Source organism: Paramisgurnus dabryanus, chromosome 19, assembly GCF_030506205.2.
Source record: "Paramisgurnus dabryanus chromosome 19, PD_genome_1.1, whole genome shotgun sequence".
Classification (NCBI taxonomy): domain Eukaryota; kingdom Metazoa; phylum Chordata; class Actinopteri; order Cypriniformes; family Cobitidae; genus Paramisgurnus; species Paramisgurnus dabryanus.
The window spans coordinates 4,021,945-4,046,941 of record NC_133355.1 but is presented as its reverse complement, the minus strand read 5'-3'; the positions used below and the strand labels follow the sequence as shown (position 1 = coordinate 4,046,941).

Below are 24,997 nucleotides of genomic sequence, written 5' to 3'. Positions count from 1 at the left end.
AACATCTTAATTTCACTGGTGTCTTTGCATGCCTGATAAAATATCATAATTCTTGCAAGTTATTTTGGCAAAAACACAATTTTATTAAATTCAAGGTTATTTTGGGCTAAACATGGTTTGTTCGTAGTCGGTCTATTTATGAGCTAAATAGTGGTTATGTATGACGGTGCATAAAACACTTAAAGAAATTAAACATTGTAATCGCTGTTAACTTTGCTTACAATGACATACCATACATCTCACAAGTTATTTTGGCAAAAACCACATGTAATTAAATTAATGGTTATTTCTGGGCTAAACGTGGGTTATTCGTAGTCGGTCTATTTGTAAGCTAAATAGTGGCTAGTACAGACGGTGTATAAAACACTTTAAAGAAATGAAACAAAATACCTTAATCGCTTTGAACTTTGTTTACATGATTAAATATCATACATCTCACAAATCATTTTGGCAAAACAACATGTAATTAAATTAATGGTTATTTCTGGGCTAAACGTGGGTTATTCGTAGTCGGTCTATTTGTAAGCTAAATAGTGGCTAGTACAGACGGTGCATGAAACACTTTAAATAAATGAAACAAAATACATTAATTGCTTTGAACTTTGTTTACATTATTAAATATCATACATCTCACAAATAATTTTGGCAAAACAACATGTAATTAAATTAATGGTTATTTCTGGGCTAAACGTGGGTTATTCGTAGTCGGTCTATTTGTAAGCTAAATAGTGGCTAGTACAGACGGTGCATGAAACACTTTAAATAAATGAAACAAAATACATTAATTGCTTTGAACTTTGTTTACATTATTAAATATCATACATCTCACAAATAATTTTGGCAAAACAACATGTAATTAAATTCATGGTTATTTCTGGGCTAAACGTGGTTTATTCGTAGTCGGTCTATTTATGAGCTAAATTATGACTACGTACAGACGATGCATAAAACACTTTAAAGAAATGAAAAGAAATACCTTGTAATCGCTGTTAACTTTGCTTACATGATAAAATAGCATCCATCTCACAAATTATTTTGTCAAAAACCACATGTAACCAAATTAAAGTTTAATTGGGCTAGAAGTGGGCTAGGCACAGCCCGGCTATATCGGGTCTATACTGAAACGAGACGTTGAAATGACGGCTATTGCTTGCTGGGTATGTTCATTTAATTGTGACACAATGATTTTGTGTGTCGTTTTGGTGTTTCTGGTACCCGAATGCGTGAAATGCATCGAGAGCTAAATAGGGCATCTTGATGATCGTTCAACAAGGTAATTGTTTGATGATCATAATTCACAATTTAAGTTTAAAAAATGTAAATATTTAAAATGGGAAGGCAAATATTTTATATTAATAAAGCACAGCATTTAATGTGTCTGAGCAATATTGTATATTGTATACATAGGTGTCATTTACACTGGGGACGCTGGACATGTCCCCACCACTTTTTGAAATGGCTGATTTTGTCCCCACCACTTTTTGAAACCATTGGGTAAAATGTTCTTAAAAATTAAACAATACCTGTGCGACTGTTACACTGCAAAAATGACTTCCTTATTTAGTATTTTTGTCTTGTTTTCAGTAGAAATATCTAAAAATTCTTAAATTAAAATGCTTTTTCTTGATGAGCAATGATGTAAGAAAATAAGTCTAGTTTTTAAACAAAAAAATATACAAATTAAGTGAATTTGTGATTAAAACAAGCAAAACCATATGCAAATGGGGTGAGAAAAAAAAATAAAAATAAGATTTATTTTTTCTTAAACTCTTAATTTAAGCAAACATTTTTCACCCCATTGGCAGATATTTTTGCTTGTTTTAAACACAAATTCACTTAAATTGTATAGTTTTTGTCTAATTTTCTTATTTTTCATCAAGAAAATACATCTTGATTTAAGAATCTTTTGATTTTTCTAATGAAAACAAGACAAAAATACTAAGTAAGAAAGTCAGATTTTCAAGAAAAAAATTCTTAGTATTTTTGTCTTGTTTCAGTAAAAATATCTAAAAATTCTTAAATTAATATGCTTTTTCTTGATGAGCAAAAATCTACTTTTTAGACCAAAAATATCAAATTTAAGTGATTTTGTGCATAAAACAAGCAAAAAAATCTGCCAATGGGGCAAGCAATTTTTTCTTTAATTTTTCTTGAATTTAGTGTTTAAGAAAAATTTTCATGATTTTTTTGCTTACCCCATTGGCAGATTTTTGGCTTGTTTTATGCACAAAATCACTTACATTTGGTATTTTTGGTCTAAAAACTACTTAGTTTTTTAGGTAATTTTGCTCATCAAGAAAAAGAATCTTAATTTAAGAATTTTTAGGTATTTTTACTGAAAGCAAGACAAAAATACTAAGAACATTTTTTCTTGAAAATCATTTTTTGCATTGTACGGTTTTGTGGTCCAGGGTCACATATGTTGCGTTGTGTGCTTATAGTTTGTTTTCTTTTACATTATGTAATGAATTTCATTGTAATCATTGACTTAACATGCTGCTGTTTTCTACAGTATGGTTGAGCTGGTGTTACAGGGACTGTTACATGTGCAGTCGACGTTGTTGAGGCTTTTATGCTGAGTATTTTCTTGTTGTTGACTGCCCATTTTTGATTCGCCGTTATTCAATATTTTTCCCGTCCTGCCCAGGGGCGTCATGCACCAATTTTTTTTAAGGGGGCAGACAGAGTGTGCGCAGTTCACAGAAATTTGTGCATTCACATACATCAAACGAATTATATTATAGAGCTTTCAATCTTTTCCATGGCACTTACATTTCCAACAATATGAGCGCCCCTGCCTTCATGCAAAAAACTCCAAAATAAAAGTGTTGACACGACTCACTTTCATATCAAATACTATTCAATTGGAATAATGACATATTGGTATCATATTTAAAACAGAAACGACATGTTTTATTTATTTAAGTTTTGTTTAATGACTTGTTTAATTGTGTTATTAATGCATTTTGCACAACAACTGCATTATGAAATTAATGTCATTTTAAATCCATAGAGATAAACAACGAAAATTACAGATGCTATAGCCAAGTGATTGATTTTAATGTTCAATAATGATTTTGATTTAAAAAAATATGTTTAGGTAAAATGATTGGAGGAACTAATTTTTGCATAAAATTTTACCTCATATGTGAGCATGTGTGATCCCGCGCCCACGTGAACTCTGGCGAACTTTGGCCTTGTGCCAAGAAGATGAATCTAGAAATTTCTACTAATATAACGTCGAGACGGTCACATAATTTTAAACCATACATTTTCTACACAGAGGAGGTTAACTGCACATTGTGAGCGTTTCTTGCACGTTTTAGATAGCCAAATGCAGCAGCAACACGCTGATGACGTCTGCGGCTGCTCTGACTGCAACGCCTGCCGCCAGAAAGTAATGTAACATGTTCAAAACACTATCATAACGGCAAAAATCTCTGAAAAGTGACAAGGATGCAGCACAGAATTAATAACATTGTGCATATTAAACAGATTTAAGGACAAGTTACCGATTGATGGACGCTTGTTTGATTTTCAGGTTGCATGCAAAATCCATTTGGCTCAAAAAACCAAGGGCACGTGCCCCCTCAGTTTGAATGGGCATGACGCCTCTGCGCTGTAATGTTTTTTCATCTGATATTTTGTCCCCACCACTTTTCAACACAAACTGACGCCCCTGATTGTATAATACTGTTAGTTTTTAATATAATTTTTCTAAATGTATTAATTGTGAAAATCTAGTCTGTGAATGGCATGTTTTTTATGTAACCAGTGCCAAAGTGTTGTATTTAATAAAAAGTGTCATTTATAAGAATCTCGCAGAATATTATAATATTTTTTCTGCAAAGTACCGCATTTACACACATGCACGCCAAAACAGTAGGTGTCAGTCCAACCATGTTGGTAGTTTACATCCTATGTTTAAAAGCAATGTCCTATTACATATTTTACAACATGATATTTACACGGTGTTGACAGTGCAGATACGTCACGTGCCCTTCAAAATTACATTTTATATACATTGTAATCCATACGAAATAAGGGTTGTTAATTATTATTTCACAATATTTATAAGAATTTGTAAATATTTTAAATACATTTTTAAATTATTTCAAAGCAAAAAAAGATTTTTAAGTAAGCTCCGACAGAAACACTTTACAAATGATTAAATCAAACACAGTTATTTTATGCAATTCAATGGATCTAAATGTTGCCTACAGTATGCTTTAAGAAAAGGGGCAAGTTTTTTTTTACTTCGATCTCGTCTTTCATTTAAAGGGTGTAAATATCTAGTAGACTCACTTAAATTAGGCCTACTGCTTTAAAAAAAAATAAAGATTTACAAAAACAGATTAATATAAAGGAAATGCACAATGTTCACACGACCATGGCTCAGACAAATCCTGTGCTTTATTAAATTAAAACACTCAAAATATTATGCATTTCCATTTTAAATATTTAAAGGGGACATATTATGAAAATCTGACTTTTTCCATGTTTAAGTGCTATAATTGTGCCCCCAGTGCTTCTATCAACCTAGAAAATGTGAAAAAGATCAACCCAGTAACTTAGGCTATATCCACACGAAGCCGGTGCATTCCCTATCCGATCATTTTTTTTCCTTGCTCTAAAAAAATAATCCGTAAACACGGAACCACTGAAACCGACTGAAAGCGGTGTAGTATATATGCCGGACCAGTATGGGGCGCTGTAATTCTGCCACAGATATACACTATACACGGAGAAGAAGACTTTGAGCATGCGCATAGCCAACGTATGGTGTTGTCCATTATCGCTTGTTGGTCACCACAATTGCATAGACGCAATAGATTTTGCTGTAATAAAGCTAGTAGGCTTTAGTAGCTTCTGTAGCACGAACACAATCACGTAATCCGCCGTTATTGTTGTTGCTGATACGTGTGACGCTTCCGACACGTGATGTGATGACGTTTTCGCTTCACAAAATATACGGATTGGCTGTACAGACGAAACCGCAAGGGTGTCGGTTTCAGATTTATCCACTTTAGGACCAGGTTTCACAAAATAGCGGTTTCACTCTCTGAAATCGCCGGATCCGTGTGGATGAAACACCAATACGATAACAAATTTATGCGTATACAGTGATTCGCGTCTCCGTGTGGACAGCCCCTTAGTTTTGGTAAACCATTTTCTGCAAGCATGTGAAAAAATAGGTCATTGTAATTTGGCCCTTATTGTGATGTCAGAATAAGGTAATACCGCCCCTTTTATCTGCACTATCCAACCACAGCACTGCCATTTAGTACGGAGAGCAAGAGAGAGAGAGAGAAAATAATTCACAACACAATTGAGTTTAATTGCAACAAACCACCATCATTGTGATCAGTGGTTGCACTTCATCCGCTCATTTGCATTTTAAATGACACACCCAAAATGGCACACTTTTGCTCAGACCTAGATTAAGACTTAGTTTACATCTTTAAAAAAAATCTCATAATATGTCCCCTTTAAATATTGTGATCATACAATCCCTTATGAACGAGCGTCAAGATGATATATATAGCTCTCGATTCATTTTACGCATTCGGTTACCTGAAACACCTGAGTTAAAAAGGACACACAAAATCATTGGTCACAATTAAATGAACATAGCAACAGCACGCGTAAGTTACGCTCGGATCTGTAATGATCGATCGGTGACTTCAGTGCCACATGCCTCAATCCAACAGACTTTTACTGACATGTGTCAGTGTTCGAGCAACTAAATGGAGTGGTATGAGCCACTGGACAGCAGAAGTGCCACTCGACGAGCCACTAAAAAGTGGCATGAGCCACTGGACACCGGAAGTGCCACTCGACGAGCCACTGGTACGGGCCAATGGAAACCGGAAGTGCCACTAAACATAGTGGCACGTGCCAGTGGTGTTAGGGTGGGGGAAAACAGGCAAATGGATCCCAGTGCGGATAACAGAAAATGTTTATTTAACAGATAATGAACGTAAACAGACAATGGCACGTCTGGGCGCAAAGGCCACTCCAAGGCAGACGGCTGGGGCGAGGAGCACACACAGACACTGGGGAGACAAGCCACACACGTTCGGGCTCCGGCCAGACAAACGAACGGTGGGAGAGAGTATAGTACAACAGTAAATAAATCCACTACACCACAAAATGTTCCACTGCTTACTGACGGGGTAAATGATCCTCTGAGATGAACCAATGCCGCGGTGCATACACCAGCCAAGCTGGACCGCGGCTGCAGACCCTGAATGGGTACGCTGGACAACGCCCAGCCAACTGGCAGTCGGAGCTGAGGAGGAGAGCAGAGCAGTGGACAACTTGGCAGATAGCACTGCAGTCCTTAAACAGGAAGATGGAGAATTCAGTCTCTATAACAGTCAGCGATCACCGAAACAGTATCTAGAGAATGATTCCTGGGCAGCAGATAGTGATGGGTCGTTCGCGAACGAGCGGCTCTAAGAGCTGATTCTTTGTAGCGAACGAGCAGAGCCGAATCTTCAGACGCATGCAGTGGAGCCGGCTCTTCTAAGGGAGCCGAGCCAGAAGAGCCGAATCTATGAAAAGAGCCGGACTGCCATCACTAAAATGTAGAGCCAGCGCTTGAGCCGAATCAATGGAAAGAGCCGGACTGCCCATCACTAGCAGCAGAGAGCACAGAATAAGGGAAACAATAAATGAACAAACTAGACGTATCAAAAGCACACAACAAGACAGGACTAGAAACTAGCAAAGCTAGTAGCTGGTGAGTACATACACAGTACTGAGATTGACAAACGAACTTGCAAAGACACACTAGACACACAGGGATTAAATACACAGATCAGACGAGAGGATAACAAGCAACAGGTGAGGAAGACGAGAGGAGGCAATCACACTGAACAGGAACACCTGTGAGGGAAGCACACGTGAACCTGTAAAACACATACAAACACAAGACAACCACAGTACCAACAAGACAAAACCATAAATATATCTATATATATACACATATATAAATATATACAAATATATATATGCATGAACAGAACACTAGACTAAACAAGACATAAAAACAAAGACTGGAAAATGCAAGGGAGCGGGGAAAAATAACACACAATGACAAGAGAATACAAGGGAGCAGGGAAAACTCACAAGACACGGGAAAAACGTGGTCTGATATGACAATACCAAAACCACGTTCTCCCACAAAAAACATTGTACTGTCAGGACCCTGCCATACACAACTAGATATAATTACCAAACCAGATTATGGCAGAGTCCTCACAAGTGGCTTCTGTGCGTAAGATGCCATGCCACTTTATGTTAAAACTGCTACTGCTCTGATGCCAGAAAACCAATATGCCAATGCGGTAACACCAGTGACGGAAAGTGAAACCAATGACAAAAGGAAAGCAATATTATGTGTTTACAATATTAAAACCGTAATGAAATGCTAACAAGTCTTTATTAATATAATTTTTGAGGCTTTTAATAAACCTTATGTTGATAAAATGTTAGTGGTGTTATTGATTGTCACTGGTGTAATCGTCATGTCACTGGTTTTACCAGCAGCAACAGTAACACCATTGACAATAACACCAGTGACAAATCTGCAGACACAATGGCATATCTACGATTGCGGCCACAGTAGCTCAAACCACACTTCTTAAATTGTAAATAAATCACTTAATCATGCAATTTGAAAAATTATATAAAAAATGTCCTTTCCCCTTACTATAAACTGTAGTAACACCAGTGACACATCTTAAGTCCAAAACAGCCATGCCTACAATGAATATTTGACCCAGGAAGAAGTTGGCAAGGATGTCGATTTTTTTCAAAGTGATGGTTTTTATAAATTGTAACACCATGTGACATGAAATTGAGGGACAGGTATTCCCTGTAAATTATTTATAATATATAGTTGATATTTTAGTTTTTTAAGTAGTCCTAATAACTGTACTACTTCCCTTTGTATTATGACATTTAAAGGGGGAGAATAATATATTTTTTAACTCAAAATATGTCACTAAACCACGACTCCTGACCCGAGGGACAAGCCAATTTCATGGTCCTGACTGTGTTCTACAATATATATAAAAAATGGTTTGCAGTATGCTGTACATATGTTATTAATAATAAAACATTTCATTTAAAACAAAAAAACATATATTTTGTGTCATTATCTGGCAATTTTAAGTGTTTTTCCTGGTGGTTGGGGCTGGGACAGGAAAGCCACCATTTTCATAGAATGACCCAAGACTATAACATCTAACGTACTGTAAAACCGTAAACACCCGAACCAAAAGAAAACCTCCCAGCTTACAATTTTTGGTTCCCAAAACGTTCCCCTAACGTTAGTTTTTGGTTCCCATAACGTTATTTTCCAAGGTTTGTTTTTGGTTAGCCAGGAAAGTTTTCTTTACAGAAATAGAACGTTATTTTCAGGTTATTTTAACGTTTTCCTAACGTTAGGAAAACGTTAGAATAACGTTAGGAAAACGTTAGAATAACGTTAGGAAAACGTTAGAATAACGTTAGAAAAAAGTTACTATAACGTTAGGAAAACGTTACTATAACGTTAGGAAAACGTTAAAATAACCTAAAAATTCAATTCAATTCAATTCAATTTTATTTATATAGCGCTTTTCACAATTGTTAATTGTTGCAAAGCAGCTTTACATGAGTAGATGTAGAGGAGAACACTGAAAATCAATACATAGTATAAGAAGTAGAATAAAGCGGCTATGGATAAACCGTGTAAGCGAGCGTATTAATAATGTCACGTATACAGTAAAGTGCTAAGTTAAGCCAAAGTTGGCTGACTCTCCCTGGGACTAAAAAACCCCCCTAGGAGAAAACCCGGTGGGAAAAACTCCTAGAAGGACAAAAAACCCTAGGGAGAGATTAATATTTATATATAATGGTCGTTGGTCGCGCATCGGCTGGGCATCACGTTGAAGGACAGATCAGTGGTGCGATGACCTTCACAGCAACAGGAACTGGGTCTGTTTGTCTCAATGTCCTCAGGGTCGAGGACGAGACAGGGAGACAAAAACAGAATTCTATTAGCGTAGGGGCCGTTCGCATGTAATGCAAGTGTTATACATTATAGTGGTTTAATTCAGCTCGGTTCCAGACAGGCTAACTATTGCGGCAAGAGTAAATTACCCATATGAGGTATGTGAGTGCTTTGTTCTAGACAAAATAACTACCGCGGGAAAAAGTACATTTATTGGACATTCTATGTGAATGCTTTGTTAAAGAAGAATGTCTTAAGTTTAGATTTAAATTGCTCGACTGTGTCTGATGCTCGAACATTTTTTGGTAAGTCATTCCAAATAACGTTCTATTTCTGTCAAGAAAACTTTCCTGGCTAACCAAAAACAAACCTTGGAAAATAACGTTATGGGAACCAAAAACTAACGTTAGGAAAACGTTAAAATAACCTAAAAATAACGTTCTATTTCTGTAAAGAAAACTTTCCTGGCTAACCAAAAACAAACCTTGGAAAATGCACAGTTGACATGGAGTGAAAAATGATCTCACCAGGGCGCGAGTGCGCGTTGCCGCGCCTCCATGCCCGCACTGACAGAGCGCGCAGAGCTCAAGACTCCAGCCTCAGTGAAGAAGTGAAGGCTTACAAAAGTACGGCACGTCTATTAGTACATCCCATGCTGTGTTTTTATCTATCATATCTATCTAAAATAAGTAAAACACATTTCCATATAAGGAGGAATAAAATAATTTATTTAATACAAAATCTATAATAATTAAATTATGCTATTACTGGAAAAAATGTCTATTAAAATATTATACCATTATATAACACAGGTTATTTTATATAAAAATACCTCAACACATCACATATTATGTATTTAGATAACATTCTATTTTATCAAATATATAAATAACCAGGGACTTCAACACAATAAAGAAGACTTAAAACAGATATTTATTGAAAATATATAAACATTTAATTCACTTTAGTTTAACAGACCTTACAGCAGCCGCCTCTCCATTATTAAGTAACAACAATCAGCATCTCTCTCTCAGTTTTTACAATAATCAAAAGCTTCTAACTGCATATTCTCTTCATGGAAATAATTAAAATATATTTTCGTTTTCACATATTTAAGCTACTAATGAAGAAACAAAAAAGAAATCGCTAGAATGTTATACGCTGAAGTTAAAACGCAATGACAAATAAATCAGTCACTTTAGGTTAAAAGATCTTACCACAAGTAGTCGGCTATCCGTTTTTACAACAATAAAAAGTTTCTAACATTATATTCTCCTCAAATTCTCCTCAAATCGATTGGAAATCACTCGTATATATATATTTCTTCTCACATATTTAAGTTATTAAATCAAGAAAGAGACAAAAGAACCGCTAAAATAATGTTAGTCTCTGAGGTAAAAACGAAAGGACCGTTATTTTTTAAATTAACGACATTTTCCTGAGCACAAGATAAAGCAGGTACTCGTGAAGAAGGCGGTAAGCTCGTGCAGTTCTGTATAAGTTATTTTTAGGTTATTTTAAAAATAACCACCCTGCAACGTTATGGGAACGTTATTTTATGGTTCCAAAAAAATAACCAAAAAATAACGTTCTGTATAAGTTATTTTTTAGGTTATTTTAAAAATAACCACCCTGCAACGTTATGGGAACGTTATTTTATGGTTCCAAAAAAATAACCAAAAAACAACCAAAAAATAACGTTCTGTATAAGTTATTTTTAGGTTATTTTCAAAATAACCACCCTGCAACGTTATGGGAACGTTATTTTATGGTTCCAAAAAATAACCAAAAAATAACGTTCTGTATAAGTTATTTTTAGGTTATTTAAAAATAACCACCCTACAACGTTATGGGAACGTTATTTTATGGTTGCAAAAATTAAAACCTAAAAATAACGTTCCCAGAACGTTATTTTTTGGTTCCCAAAAAAATAACCAAAATATAACCAAAAACTAACGTTAGGGGAACATTCTGTGTTTGCTGGGCTGCTGCTTTTGTTGCTATTAATGTTAAAGTATAAACTCCTTATGTTTGCGCATAATAATTTCTTGTTCTTCAACGTTTAATGTCTTTATACTATCATAACATTTATAGATAAATCAACACATGGACACGAGACAACCAATAGGGTTAGGTTCTTTATTTCTTTATAAGAACACAATTAGTGTCAGCAGTGCCATCTACAGGCGCTATGAGGAATAACAGTGTGTTAGATACGCACACACATTCGGATCATTTGAATCAAAGTGTACAAATATTTGCATGCTCTTAACAATCGCAAATTAAATACGTCTGCTTCTCCGGATGAGTTGTGCGTTTCCACAAGCGATTGTCTAAAAAACACCAACAACAAAAAGAAGAAAAACACGACGTCAATTAAACATATAACTTAACATGAAACATATAAAGAAAAATAAATGATGTTCATTTGACCTCTATCATCTCCTCCCCCTGAATCTCTCTCACGTGTGTAAACTTCTCCGTTTCAATCACAATCTTGCCATCGATCAGTCGTGCGATTCCCTAAAACAGATTTAAGAGATCACAGTTCTGAAGCTCGTGGGGATCGCAAGCAACCCTAAAATTGTTGGTTCAAATCCTACATTACTCATAAAATGGGTTGAAAAAAAAAAGAGTCTGCCATAAAGTGTAATAAACATTCCCATTGATATGTAAAAACCTCAAATATCCAGTCATTAAAGGTCAGGGTGTAAATAATCATCGTATGCTTCAATGTTATTTTTGTAAAAAAAAAAACCCCATCTAAAATAACCATGGTTTTGCTGATAGTAATCAATACACAGAAAACATGGTTACTATACTTTTACCACACACACAAAAAAAACCCATGATTTTCGTAAGGGTATATATATGGTAGTTTAATGTTAAATTGTGTCATAGTTATATAGCCTAACACTGACACACACGATGTGGATATACTTTGGATTTTAGGTTACAAAATGTTATGAAACAGATTTGAATTCAGATCAGCATGATTAAAGAAATTGAATCCTTGATTGTCGACCTTGATTTGTTTTCCGTCTATGGTGTTGAATTGAGTTTCAGTGCCGATGGTGAAGGAGTTTGTGTGCTTTCTGATCGGCGATTTCACACAGATCGTGAACTCATCTCCATGCTGATGTATCGTCGTTACAGGTTTCACTTCATTCATCATTTTAAGGTACATAACTGGAGCAGCTGAAACATTTATATACACAACTCATACAGACATAAAGCACCAGCAATAAACAGATATTTATATGATTATAAATGTCCGGATTACTCACAGATGGCTTTGAGAAACTCTTCTGCATTCTCCTGTTCATAAACTTTCCAATCTCCATTGAAATCCATTGCCATGATTCACTAAAAGCAATTCAAGATGTGGGAAAAGCACGGAGATCTGAATGAGATGAAGGCTGAATGTTGTCAGGTGTGGGATTTGACTTTTGTTTGTGTGTTTATGAAGAATTGTCTTAATGAAGTCTCTAAAGTCTTAATGTTTTGGTCTCCACAGTGACGCTTTAAACTCAAATGAGTCTCGTGAGCTTTAAGATAAACTCGACACATAAAAGCAAAAACCAATCAATCAAATATTTGAGCTGATTTGTAATTGTGTACGTCACACATCCACATGATTTTTAACAGGAGTGATAAATCATTTAAAAACATTTACATAGTTTGGAGAAAAATATATAAAGATATGTATTTAAGCATAAGGCTTTAGATAACCCACTTTCATCAGGAAAGAATAGTGTAATAGAGTTGCAAAATTGGTTTTATTAAATACACAAGAAATAAACTGCGAGGTGGTCACTCTTGATCACGATGATAAAACGCTTCCTCTTCTTCTTCTTCATCCAGTGGGTTTGGACCGGGATCACTCAGACAGCGAGTAAGTTTCTGTTCTTCCACGTCTATAGCAAACGTGACACTTTGCTTCGCTCCTCTGATTCCTCGCTCACTGTCCTGTTTCTCAGCGCCTCCGTGTCGCCTCCGTCTGAACTCCTCCGGCTTCTCGCTTTCATTGCTGAGTGTAACAGAGTCTGAAACTGAAGGACCGCTGAGCAGAATAGTAGGCCTGGTGGTCACGTGGTTATCTGGAAGACATCATCATCCACACCAACATGAGAAGACTAACAACAACACACAAACACTGCATCAATGTTTAGTTCAGCATACCTGATTCAAAGCCAGCCTGACCGTGAGCAGGTACAGTCACAAACTGACTCATCTGTAAAATTGATGGGCAGAAAAATTACTACTGTGACATCGTACCTCATGATGATATTTACAGAACAACCTTATTTATTAAATGCACATACACACAACTGAATTATTTAGATGTAAAATAAAAACAAAGCAAACAGCTTTGCTTTTCCCAATTTTGCAAATCACTTTCCACTAAATACATATTAATAAAAAAACAAATGTGCTCTATAAAAACGGTCTGGATGTCTTAACATGACTGCGGTATGAAGCCTGGGTTCCTCTGATGTCACCTGCTCTCATCTAACAGGAAGTGATGCTCACCCGTCTCTGCATTTCCACACGCTGTTTCCTGAGATGTGTCTCGCTCCAGTCATCTTCTGCAGGATCAGGCAAAAGTGTGTGTCTGCTGTATGAGCGTAACTAACACAAACACACCATCATCATCATCATCATCACACATACAGGGCAAATAATATTAATAATGTCATTAAATACTGTGCACAGGGTTAGTAGTGTGTTAGTGTGCGATTCAAACACAAGAGTCTCACTCTTTGTCGAGTCTTCTGCAGGTTTGCTCGAAGAATCTTTCTGATCTCTTCTTCTCGTTCTTTAGAAATGTTTCGAGTTCTTCTGGTGTTCTGCTGTCTGCAACACACACACACACACACACACACACACACACACACACACACACACACACACACACACACACACACACACACACGTCATATTAGAAAGTAACTTTTGTTAAGCATATATCAAATATTTAAAAAACGTCCTTCTTCCAACTAAGACACAACTCGCACATCAGCTGCACAACATACAGTACTGATGCTCTACACAGACCGCAAGCTGTGATTGTTACACTAGAGAACCACTCACGTCTGGTAAAAAATGCACATTTTATGCAAATGTTCAAACCAGTATGACATCTAAATGCATGGGCGTGTTTGAACGAGCCGTTTTAGGTAGGAGTGGATGTGGCTTCACTTTTAACAAGAAGATCTCTTTGGATTTAATTTTTGCAACTTTACAAATCTTTTATGTGAGTTACATGTGTGGATACTGACTACCAGCCGTGTGTGTTTGCATGTCGATGTGGACAACGTCACAGAAGTAAATATGAAAACCGACATGTGGCTTATGCCGTAGGACGCAAGCACAACTATAATGAGCACTTAACTCGGACACAGAGAAACTACTTTCTGCATTCATGACCTCATGGATTATTGTAATGCATTGATGGTGGTTGTCCAACATACTCCATTAATACGCTTCAAAATATGATCATATAACCCAAATATATTCTAGCCTAATGGTTAGAAAGTTGGGCTTGTAACCCAAAGGTCACGACTGAGACGCCCTTAAGCAAAGCACCTAAACCCCCAGCTGCTCCTTGGGTGTTACAGTGATACTGTAGCTGCCCACTGCTCTAGTTGTGTAATGTGAAGTGTGTGTGTGTGTGTGTGTGTTGTGTACTGTGAAGTGTGTGTTGTGTACACTCACAGTGTTGCTGCAGTTTGTCCTGGAGTGTTCAGATTGGCTGAACTGTTGCTCTCCAGAAGCATTATGGCCTGTTTGAGCTCCATCTTATTATAAAATGAGATGAGCTGGGGTTCCTGCGAGCGTTCTCCACCGATCAACCAGCGCTTCAAGTAATGCTTATTAAAACGATTTATCCTGGGAAATAAACACATCTAGGATTAAATCTGATGAGACAATCTTAAGGGTAATAAGTCGTGAGAATTCTGTCATTATTCAATCCACCTCGTCTTGTTGTTTATATGCTGACATGCGTTTCAGTGCAAATGTAGAAACTGAATTTTCAAATGAAATACAGCAAAAACACAGCACTTGTTATAGATTAATTGAATGATTAAACATTTTGACGCTGTTTGTTTTAGGTTTATAGAAAAAGCTTTTATTTAGAACGGGTTATGAATGAGAGAATCACCGAAACTGAAACGCACTTATCCCTCCAATGATGATGTCCGTAGTGTCCACACACGCTTTCTATTCCGGTGAGCAAATGCTCCAGAAACTACAGAAGACACAAAACCATCAACACATTAAAATCATCCATTAGTGTGACAGCTTGATTTAATACCCTCTGCTCTTTGCCAAAGAGGATTGTGGGTAAAGCTTACACGAGACAACCTACCCACCCCACGAGAAAAGCAAATCACCTGCGTGTGAATCTCCTCATTTATTGAACGTTTGCTCTGTTTCTTCTTCTTCACAGCCAAAAGGTCAACGAGTGGTCTGATGGTCATACCCTGTGTGCAAAGGAAAATGACTTTAATGCGTTATAATACAATAACCAATTGACTCGGTCTAAAAGTCTAACTGTATTTTGGTGCTGCAAACATTTTATAATGCAACAGTGCTCCTCAATAAGTGAGGCAGCCAATCACATGCAAGAAGACGGGGTTACTGTTTACAGAGCTGAGCGGTGAGTTTAACTGTTTAACCATATAAATGTTGAATGAACAACAGTATTATCCAAAGATGCAAACTAAAAAATGCCTTTTAAAATAGATTTTTTTTGTGATTCATGTCATGTAATTTACAAGAAACAGTAGCCGTTTTCAAGGTTTTAGGGTTAGGAATAAATGTGTGCATGAGAATAGACGTAATGGTTGTCAAATCATCTTCAGAGTCTAACTACAACTGCAAACTATGTGCCTTTTCAAATGTGTTTATAGGTTGTAGTAAACCAGTTAAATTTTTGCTAATTATTAGAAATGCATTTAACAATAAATTCTAATCTTGAAATCTTGATCTTCAGGCTTATTGCTTTCTTTTTTCTTTTTGACAAGATGAATCAATTTCTTTTACTTTATAATAGCACATAAATAACACTCATGTTTAATATTTTGTGCATAATTATCACAGCTAAAGATTTACTAAAATGATGTCTGACACAATTAGAAATGAGAATTTTTCTATGGCAGAAATGTGAAATATGTAAAGCTTACTCTTAGAGCGCTAAGAAGACTCAAAAAGATGTATCTTACCAAAGTTGTTTATGTTTCTCAGTGTGTTCCCCGAAGTGTCCCTGAGGACAGTGGTTCCCAAACTTTTTCAGCGTGTGGCCCCCCTTGTGTACGGTGCATTCCTTCGCGGCCCCCCCAAATAAAATGTGTGACATAAAACTGTTCTAAAACTCAACATTTTAATAAAAAAAAAAACATTAAATTATACAAAAAAGTAATGCTTTTTGTTAGTAGCCATATTTTTTTAGGTTCAATTACACAGAATTCATGATATATTAATGTATTTCATAAAATGTCATAAAACTGGGGCCCCCCTGGCAACATCTCGCAGCCCCCAGTTTGAAAACCACTGCCTTAGGAAGCTTCTTAACACGCTGCCTCTAAGTTCAACGTAACAATGGCGCTGTCCCAAGTGAAGGTGCTGAATTATTTGCGATCGATCGTTCAGGGATCGATTTTCTACTTCACGCGAAGGTGCATTACAGCGTTAAGAAAGACAACACGGTTTATGCAAATGAAACTTTCCTCAAATTATTCCAGTAACATTTATTTTAACATAGTTTAAGTTATCCGTAAAATATAGACTATTAATTAAATTATCAAATTGTCAGTAATACGGGTAGATGAAGCGGGTATCCTTCGCTAATCATCCACCCTCCTTATCCCGTTGTGCCACTTGTGCTGCTTCTTGACATGGGTTTAATCAGAATTGATTGGCAAGCAGCTGCAGTTACTTCTGTTTAATGCAGTATTGATTGCCATTGGTTAATGTTTTCAATAAAAAGCAACCCATCTACAGTGACCAGAGAAGGAGGGTTAGATACAGAATATGGTCTGAGAAGATCCAGCAGCTCCATATTGAGTTGTCTTGGGAGGCGATTTTTTTTTAATATAGCCACGTTGTCAAAAGGGTTTAAGTAGCCGAATAAAAAAATTGACATTGGACTAAACGGCTCCACGGCCGGTGTTGTGTCAAAGTCTGTTCCCACTATGTTTTCCTTTAGTGTAGTGTTTTTATAGCGTTTTTAACACATTATACGTTTATTCTTTATAAACATTGAAAGTTTTAATGGCTACTGAGATGTATATGTGTGCATTTCTGTAATGTATCTTTATTGTTCTTAATGGTAAGTCAATTATTTTTACAGTATGAATCATATTATATGTATAATAAAGCAATAAACCCCGAGAAGCAGTGGGTTACCAGTGCATTTTATAACAGCTAAGGGGCGTTGTTAGGCACCTTAGCTGTTATAAAATGCACTGGTAACCCAACGCTTCGAGGGGTTTATTGCGTTTATAAAACGGTTACTTCATATGCATAACGTTAGCGGGATTTTATAAAATAAAACCCAAAAAAGTTGTAATTATATTAGTACAAATATTAGTCTTCCGCCAAACAAAGTAGTTCCTCAGAATCAAGTGTGACTGAAACAGAGCGCAGTTCCCAACCAACACAGACACAGCAAAGACACAATGAAAATATGATTTAATACTCTGGTGTTTATTTTATAAATCACCATTTATCTAATTTATACATTAACATTTATATCGTGCAACTGTTGAAGTGATGATCAAATATGCTTGGAAGCATGCTGAACTCTTTCCCCGTCAGCGTTTTTTTTTTTTTAAGTTGCCACCCAGTTTTAGTTTAATGCCTTCCAGAAAATTATCTTCTTTATATAAACATAAAATATCAAATGAAAGAACAGACCATCTGCTTTCAAACAAAAACAAAAAAAAAAAAACTTTAACTCATCCTACCTTCATTGTTCTCTTATCACCTCTCAAATTTTTTTTATTAAAAGCGGAGATAATTCCATTTTTGTGAAGAACTTTAGTAAGAGATCAGATTCAGACGGAGCAATGAACAGTACTACACGGTGTTTTCAGTGAATGCGTCAGTGTTTAAGTTGGGTAAGATCGCCACCCAGTGGATAATAGCGGACGTATGAACTTGAGTTATAAAATCCTCAGACAACGTTTTCTCTTTATCGACGAGATGACTCAACAATATTTATTGACATTCATCTGGATATCCCCATTAATTGTGCAATTGTAGACAAATTAAAAATATGATTTAAGACTGTGGTGTTTATTTTCATAAATCAATACGCAGTAACAGTGGCGCAGTGATACTTATGTAATGTGGTCTGAACCGTGAGGTTACCGGTGTATTTTATCACGGCTTAGAACGCGTTTCAACCAATCAGAATGAAGAACCAGAACTGCCCGTTTTATAATATATATTTATTATGTATGCAAACATACAATTTTTAAAACAAACAGTAGAGAAAAAAGCAGGCTATATGTTAAAAGACATACCCTAATATAAAACTGTCAAATGTATACAATATTTAATAAATTGTATTATGGAATATATGATATTATAGCTTTTTAGTATAACCAATTCAAATCTTTAATCTTTCTAAATAAATTATAAACGTAACGTGATGAAAACGCTTTAAACATAGAGGGAACAGACATCGATGGGGAACAAACTTAGACACAACACCGGCGCCGTCTTTGATTCATTAGTTCTGACACCAAATAAAGTCAACTGCATAAATAGTCCTGTATCCATTGCAAACATATTTTATTATTAGTCTTAAAATGTCCATAACGTAAAATCATTGTTGAGCCACAACATTGTCAACATACCATAGTTTGACTTGTACTGCGCTGCTTTCTAAAAACTGCTACACAGTGGCGCGGCGATAGCTTCTTGCGCTCAAACAACGCTAAGAGAGAGCTTATAAATGGTCCAGACCAACATTACGAAAGTGTGACTTACAGAAGATATTTTTAGGGTACGAACGTTTTCGGGAATCATGCCATAGGGTTAAGAGAGAGTTTAAGGAATAGGTTAAGAACTACTTAGCGATAAGAACGTTTTGAGGAACTGGTCCCTGATCCGTCATGTCTGTGTCTGACAAGCATTTCTTCCTGTCTGAGTAACTGTCTAACTGTCAAAGTAAAATCAAAATAGTATTATAAATGAATCAAACTGAAAACTAATGAATTAAACTAACTCACATATGAAGTAATGCTTTACTTTACTGATTACTTCAGAAAAATAATGTGATTACCTAATAATGCATGTTGTGTTACTCGCAACAGATGTTCACGGTGTAAACATGAATAGTAAAATATGAATTCAGCCTAAGAGACTCGGACTGTGTTACCTGCACAAAAACAGTGAAGAAGATGACGGTGATGATGGCTGTCAGAAACATGTTCTTCATGGCAAAGTCATCGCTGGACAGCAAGAAGACCAAAGAAAAGGCTATCGCTCCCCTCAAACCTCCATATGCCACAATAAACTGATCTTTACCGCTCAGCTTCACCATACGGTACTTATTGATGATGTAGGTTAAACCCACCACACCTGCACAACAGATTTACACACACATTTAATTACATTTGATCGCTGGGTGTTTGCACGCTGCTCATCATTTAGTTTCAGCAGTAAATACACAAGTATGAAAAATGTTCAATTCCTTTCAATTTATATAAAACCTGTGATGTTCACCGCACTGCCCTTACAAAATTAACCATGGTTTTATTACAGTTAAAACTAAAAAACCATGGTTACTGTAGTAAAACCATGGTAACCACAAAATAACTGATTTTCAAAAACCATAGTTAAACCATCGAGAAAAAAACACATGGTTACTACACTTTTACCACAATAAAACCGTGATTGATTTTCGTAAGGGTGTGACCGTGATATTATGACATGCTCTGAATTTCACAAATTATAGTACGGTCACTCATTAAATAAAGCTTTTATAGGAAATGTTTACTTCACTGATAAAACTGAAGATCCAGTGGAGCAACAACAAGATTTAATAAACGTGCATGGAGTCAAATCTCACCCAGGACTCTGGACACCAGACACAGAACGATTGTGATGGTGACAAACGTCCAGTTCCAAACGTGCGGCCCGGCCACCGTTGACACGCCCAGGAAGATGAAGATCAGGGTCTCGCTCACACTGCTCCACATCTTCAGGAAGTATTTGATGGTGGTGTAAGACTTGTGGGAGATGTTGGCTTCCACGTACGGCCGCATCACAACGCCACACGCAATGAGTCTGAGACAGCACGCAAACACCACGTTAGGTACAATATGTTAGAACGCAGACAGCATCCAGTCAGAGACCTTCACCTGTACATCATGATCATCTGCAAAGTTAAAGACACACCGCCGTGCTAAAAGATTTCCTGATCAACTCACGCCATGATCCCGGACAGGTGGAAGACTTCAGCGGATAGATACGCCATGTAGCTGTACAGAAACACGAAGAGGGGCTCGATCACGCGCGTGTGCGCGGTAAACCGCGAGGTGAAAGCCGCCAGCACCCCGTACACCGTGCCCACCATCACGCCCCCAAGAAACACAATGAAGAAACACAGCACACCCAGGAAGACGTCAGCAGGGGTCACCTCGCCCACGTGAGCAAACTCTTCAAACAAGTGATACAGCACCTGCAGCAAACATGCAAACAACGTTACATACAAACAACTATTCTGCACTTAAGCACTTTTAATCATTCCAGGCAAACGCCGAACCATTGGCACTTAGGATTGTGTAAGTTCACTTTCCTCACATTATTCTAAAGCCCGGGTTAACCGAATCTTGAGTTATCTTACTCACGTTTCACACTGTTCAAAATTAACCATGGGTTAATAATGGTTATTCATAATCTGACATTTCATTTCAGGGATAACCCCTTTAAAATTACAAGTGTGAAACGCTCCTTACCACAGGATTAAAAGCGGGGTTTAAAACGAATATAACCTGGAATTAAGCACAGCATGAAAAGCCTATGACTGGGTATGCAATCACCCATTATAATTAGAAAATTCTTCCAATGACTTTTTTCAAATGGTCCAAGAGAATTGTTGCCACAGTTAGAAAGCATACAGGGAAAAGATGAGATAATCGTGGTGAGCTGACAAAAGGGTTTTTAAAGGAACAGTATGTAAGAAATTTATATCAATTGATCATTAAATGGCCCTGAAATGTCACTAGATATTAAGAAATCATTTTCATTTCAAATACTTATATCACTGACAACAGTGGTCTGGCCAGGATATTGTCATTTGAAAAGTGGAGTTGCAGCCCTCAACTGATGTTTATGTTGTCGTTTTGTATATTGGCCACCAGCTGTGTGATTGCAGTACCAGTTTTAGCCAAAATCCTACATACTGTTCCTTTAAAAGAGAAAGTGAGTCAACAGCAGATGATGAGGTTTGTGAATGTATAAGAACAGGTCAGATTGTCTGCGGACACCATTGAGCTGTTTTTTCTTGAGCAATAAACTTTAAGAAAACCTCTCTTATTAACTCATTTCCTGCAAGCCTTTTTTTTTTTTAAAGTTGCCCGCCAGCATTTTTTGTGATTTTCAAAAAAGTTTCACAAAATGTCTTCTAGGTAAATTTTCTTCTAAAAATACAAATATATAAAATGAAAGAACAGACCCAACAAAAAAACAAACAAACAAAACAGGGAAAAAATGTTTTATCCATCTATAGTTTTTCTCTGTTTATAAACTCTTAAATATACGGAGCCCCTAAGGGGACATGGAGCAAAAATTAAATAAAGTTTAGTTTCATGTGCTCACGGGAAACCTTCATGTGCAGAATTTTTTGTTAAGTTCAGTTTTGCGTGCGCACAATAGTTTCACGTCAGCAATTAAAAGAAATTCTGCACATGAAGGTTTCACTTAAGCACATGAAACTAAACTTTTTTTTTTTTTTACTCCAATGTCACCTTAGGGGCTCGGTATTAATATGGGTGTTTTTCTTAAAAAATAAACTTTTTTAGCAAAAAGCTGAAATAATTGCACTTTGTGAGGGAATTTTGTTAGAGATTAGATTCAGAACGATTTTCAAAACATACACAGTGTTTAAAATTAGTATTTTTTATAAATTGGGTAAATAATTAAATAATTGCAGTATTACAAATTAAAATAAAAACAATCAGGAACACGTTTATTTATGCACGTTTTCTCTTAATTGACGATATAACTCGTCAATGGCGGGAAAAGTGTTAAAATCAATGCTTTTAATTGTTACATTATCAAATCCAAAAGAAACATTACTTATATAGATGTCAAGACAGTTCAGTTCAGACTACACAGACTCTCAGACAGCTTTTCTCACCACTGTGACAGCATCATTAAGCAGCGATTCCCCAAATACAAGGATGTGCAGCAGCTCATTGATGTGAATCTCCTCAAAAACGGCAAGCACGGCGACCGGATCAACGGCTGACACTATCGAACCGAACAGCAGACAGGACAACAGGTCCACCTCGGCGAGACGCCCGCCCTCAAGACGACACACGGCGTACAGCCCGGCCCCCATAAAGAACGAGTTCCACAGCGTTCCCAACACTGCGAAGGTCAGGATGGTGCCGGCGTTCTCAGTAAATGGTCGGATCGGGAGGAAGTATCCGGCGTCCAGGATGATGGGAGGGAGAAGACACAGAAAGAACAGCTGAGAATCTAGCACAGGAGGATTTTCACCCACCACGCGGATCAAACCGCCCACCAATAAACCCACGGCAATCAGCAGACAGCTCTCGGGAACAACACCGGACAGATGTGGGATCAGATGGAAACCTGAAAGAGAAAAATATGCTTATGACCTTTCTGATCAATCTGCTGCTTCTAAAAAACCAAAAGCTGATGGTTGATCAAATATTTCTTTGTGTATGCAAAATATGGACTAAAGTATTGGGATTTGACACAGTTGTATAAAATCAGGCACGAAGTCAAGCAGTGACAAACATTTGTGAAGCATTATCTGTGGTTCTGAAGAGTTGAGTGACTCAGTGATGTGTTATTGTAACAGGATGCCACCTTTGCAATATGACGGTCAATTGTAAGTGGTATTATTGTTGGATATCAGGTGAACGTTATCTGCCTTGTGAACATAACTAGGCCTATGCAGTTTGGTGAAGGAGAGACAGATTGTGGCTTTATTGAAAACAATTTCTTTTATTGTATTCAGCACCAGTTTATTAAAAATGAAATATTTTCACACGGTCCCTGCTGGTCTAGTGCCCAATAGACCCGAGCTTTAATCCGTCCCTGAGAAAAGATAATGGCATAGGGCTATTTCACAGAGTTTGGTGTAGGATACCAAACTATTTTGGACAACACTATGATTCCAACTTTGTGTGTATGGGGAAAGTCTTTTCTATTTCAGCATGAATCTGCCCCAGTGTTTACAGCAAGGTCCATAAGTCACTTTCCTCCACACCAGACAGATTAAATATGAACCTCAATTTGTGAGAAATCAAAAAATATTAACTATGCTCTGGGGAGGCTGTGTGGAGATTATTGGCCATCACTTTGAATATTGTGCCTGTCTGGTTTATCATCAGCATTCACACTAGAAGAGCGTTTATCAGCATTAGATAACAACACACCCATGGCTACCCATAATCCTGTGCAGTTCTGTTGACTTTAATAACACACACGCACAAAGTGTTGTTAATACATCATGCACCTGAAAATAAAGGTATCTGACCGGTGTGTGTGTGTGTGTGTGTGTGTATATGTAATCAAAGGAAGGCACATTTAATTTAACTATTTCTCAACATCTAAAAACTTATGTGTGTGTTGATGTGTATGTGTGTTGATATGTGTGTGTGTGTGTGTGTGTGTGTGTGTGTGTGTGTGCGCGTGTGTGTGTGTGTTCCTGGTAATTATCACGTTGTGCACCAATTGTCCCCACAAAGATAGGAATACCAGTATTTTTGTGACCTTGTGGGGACATTTAGATGTCCCCATGAGGAAACAAGCTTATAAATCAAACAGAATGATGTTTCTTGAAAATGTGAAGTAGCAGAAAGGTTTTTGTGATGGTTGGGGTTAGGGAATGGGGCAGGTAAGGGGAATAGAATATACAGTTTGTATGGTATAAAATGCATTATGTCTATGGAATGTCCCCACAAAACATGGAAACCAGAATGTGTGTGTGTGTGTGTGTGTGTGTGTGTGTTGATGGTAAGGGTTGATTGTATAGCAGCTGCACACTCAGATAAACTCTCAACATGAGGTCAGCACAAAAAACAAGAAATTAAAAACAATATAATGATGTTTAAAGTTCGCATAATGATGTTTGTACAGAATCTAATCATGACTGAATTAAAATGCAAGAGAATAGAAATGATGTTAAAGTGACAGTAATAGATTGTTAAATGATAATCAGCAGATTAAAGTTGTAATGAAATGCTGAAGTGTTTTTAATTTCTCACCCAGTTTCATGAGTGACGCCAGCAGAATCCACAGCGCGACCTCAAACGGGGTCCGAACAGCATCATAGTGGATCGATATGACTGGAAAAACACTTTTGTGATGCTGATCGGATCGATTCTGAAACTGATCACAGTACAGCACAGATCCACAGCAGCAGAGCAGCAGCAGCTGAAGAATTCGATCCATCTTCATCGTCATCACTTTCCCGCCGAAACAACGACATCTCTTAAGAAAAACTTCTTCATCGTTGATTTATTTCATGACGACTGCACGCGAGCCCACCACAGATAACACGCACACAGTGTTTAGAGGTGCAATGCGCGTGCGTGTCGCAGAGCGCAACGCACGCGCCTGATCACGGATACCTCGAGTCTGTGCACCTCAGCATTGACCATCTACCCTTGACCAGGGGCATTGCTGCCCCCCCCCAAATAACAGCGAATATTTTATGAAATTAATTGTAATATGAACAAAAAATTCAAAATCAACCATTTTTACAGTGCATGTACT

The 24,997-nt window shown here is 37.0% G+C and overlaps 2 protein-coding genes across 2 annotated transcripts; both read right to left on the bottom strand.

The window, feature by feature from the left end:
• Window positions 1-11,139: 11,139 nt before the first annotated feature.
• fabp10b (fatty acid binding protein 10b, liver basic) lies at window positions 11,140-12,364 on the bottom strand. The gene is made up of 4 exons (XM_065271987.2): window positions 12,292-12,364; window positions 12,030-12,202; window positions 11,438-11,527; window positions 11,140-11,337 (listed from the first exon to the last, which is right to left on the bottom strand). Exons 1-4 carry the CDS (start codon window positions 12,362-12,364, stop codon window positions 11,287-11,289), a joined length of 387 nt encoding a protein of 128 aa, XP_065128059.1. The 3' UTR covers window positions 11,140-11,286.
• A 400-nt stretch (window positions 12,365-12,764) lies between these two features.
• On the bottom strand, window positions 12,765-24,838 carry slc9a1b (solute carrier family 9 member A1b). Its single transcript, XM_065271986.1, has 12 exons — window positions 24,487-24,838; window positions 22,383-22,843; window positions 20,452-20,702; window positions 20,091-20,308; window positions 19,398-19,600; window positions 15,403-15,492; window positions 15,187-15,257; window positions 14,723-14,896; window positions 13,765-13,861; window positions 13,538-13,636; window positions 13,187-13,238; window positions 12,765-13,104 (listed from the first exon to the last, which is right to left on the bottom strand). Exons 1-12 carry the CDS (start codon window positions 24,683-24,685, stop codon window positions 12,818-12,820), a joined length of 2,202 nt encoding a protein of 733 aa, XP_065128058.1. The 5' UTR covers window positions 24,686-24,838; the 3' UTR covers window positions 12,765-12,817.
• Window positions 24,839-24,997: the final 159 nt, after the last annotated feature.

Excerpts from the sequence above, each read along its gene's own strand:
- fabp10b (XM_065271987.2), bottom strand. The coding sequence starts at position 12,364 with ATGGCAATGGATTTCAATGGAGATTGGAAAGTTTATGAACAGGAGAAT. Across the intron at positions 12,203-12,291 it reads AGAGTTTCTCAAAGCCATCT|CTGCTCCAGTTATGTACCTT; the intron begins GTGAGTAATCCG and ends TAAATGTTTCAG. Across the intron at positions 11,528-12,029 it reads TAGACGGAAAACAAATCAAG|GGAATCGCACGACTGATCGA; the intron begins GTCGACAATCAA and ends AATCTGTTTTAG.
- slc9a1b (XM_065271986.1), bottom strand. The coding sequence starts at position 24,685 with ATGACGATGAAGATGGATCGAATTCTTCAGCTGCTGCTGCTCTGCTGC. Across the intron at positions 15,258-15,402 it reads ATGAGGAGATTCACACGCAG|TTTCTGGAGCATTTGCTCAC; the intron begins GTGATTTGCTTT and ends TGTCTTCTGTAG. Across the intron at positions 13,105-13,186 it reads TCAGGCTGGCTTTGAATCAG|ATAACCACGTGACCACCAGG; the intron begins GTATGCTGAACT and ends GATGTCTTCCAG.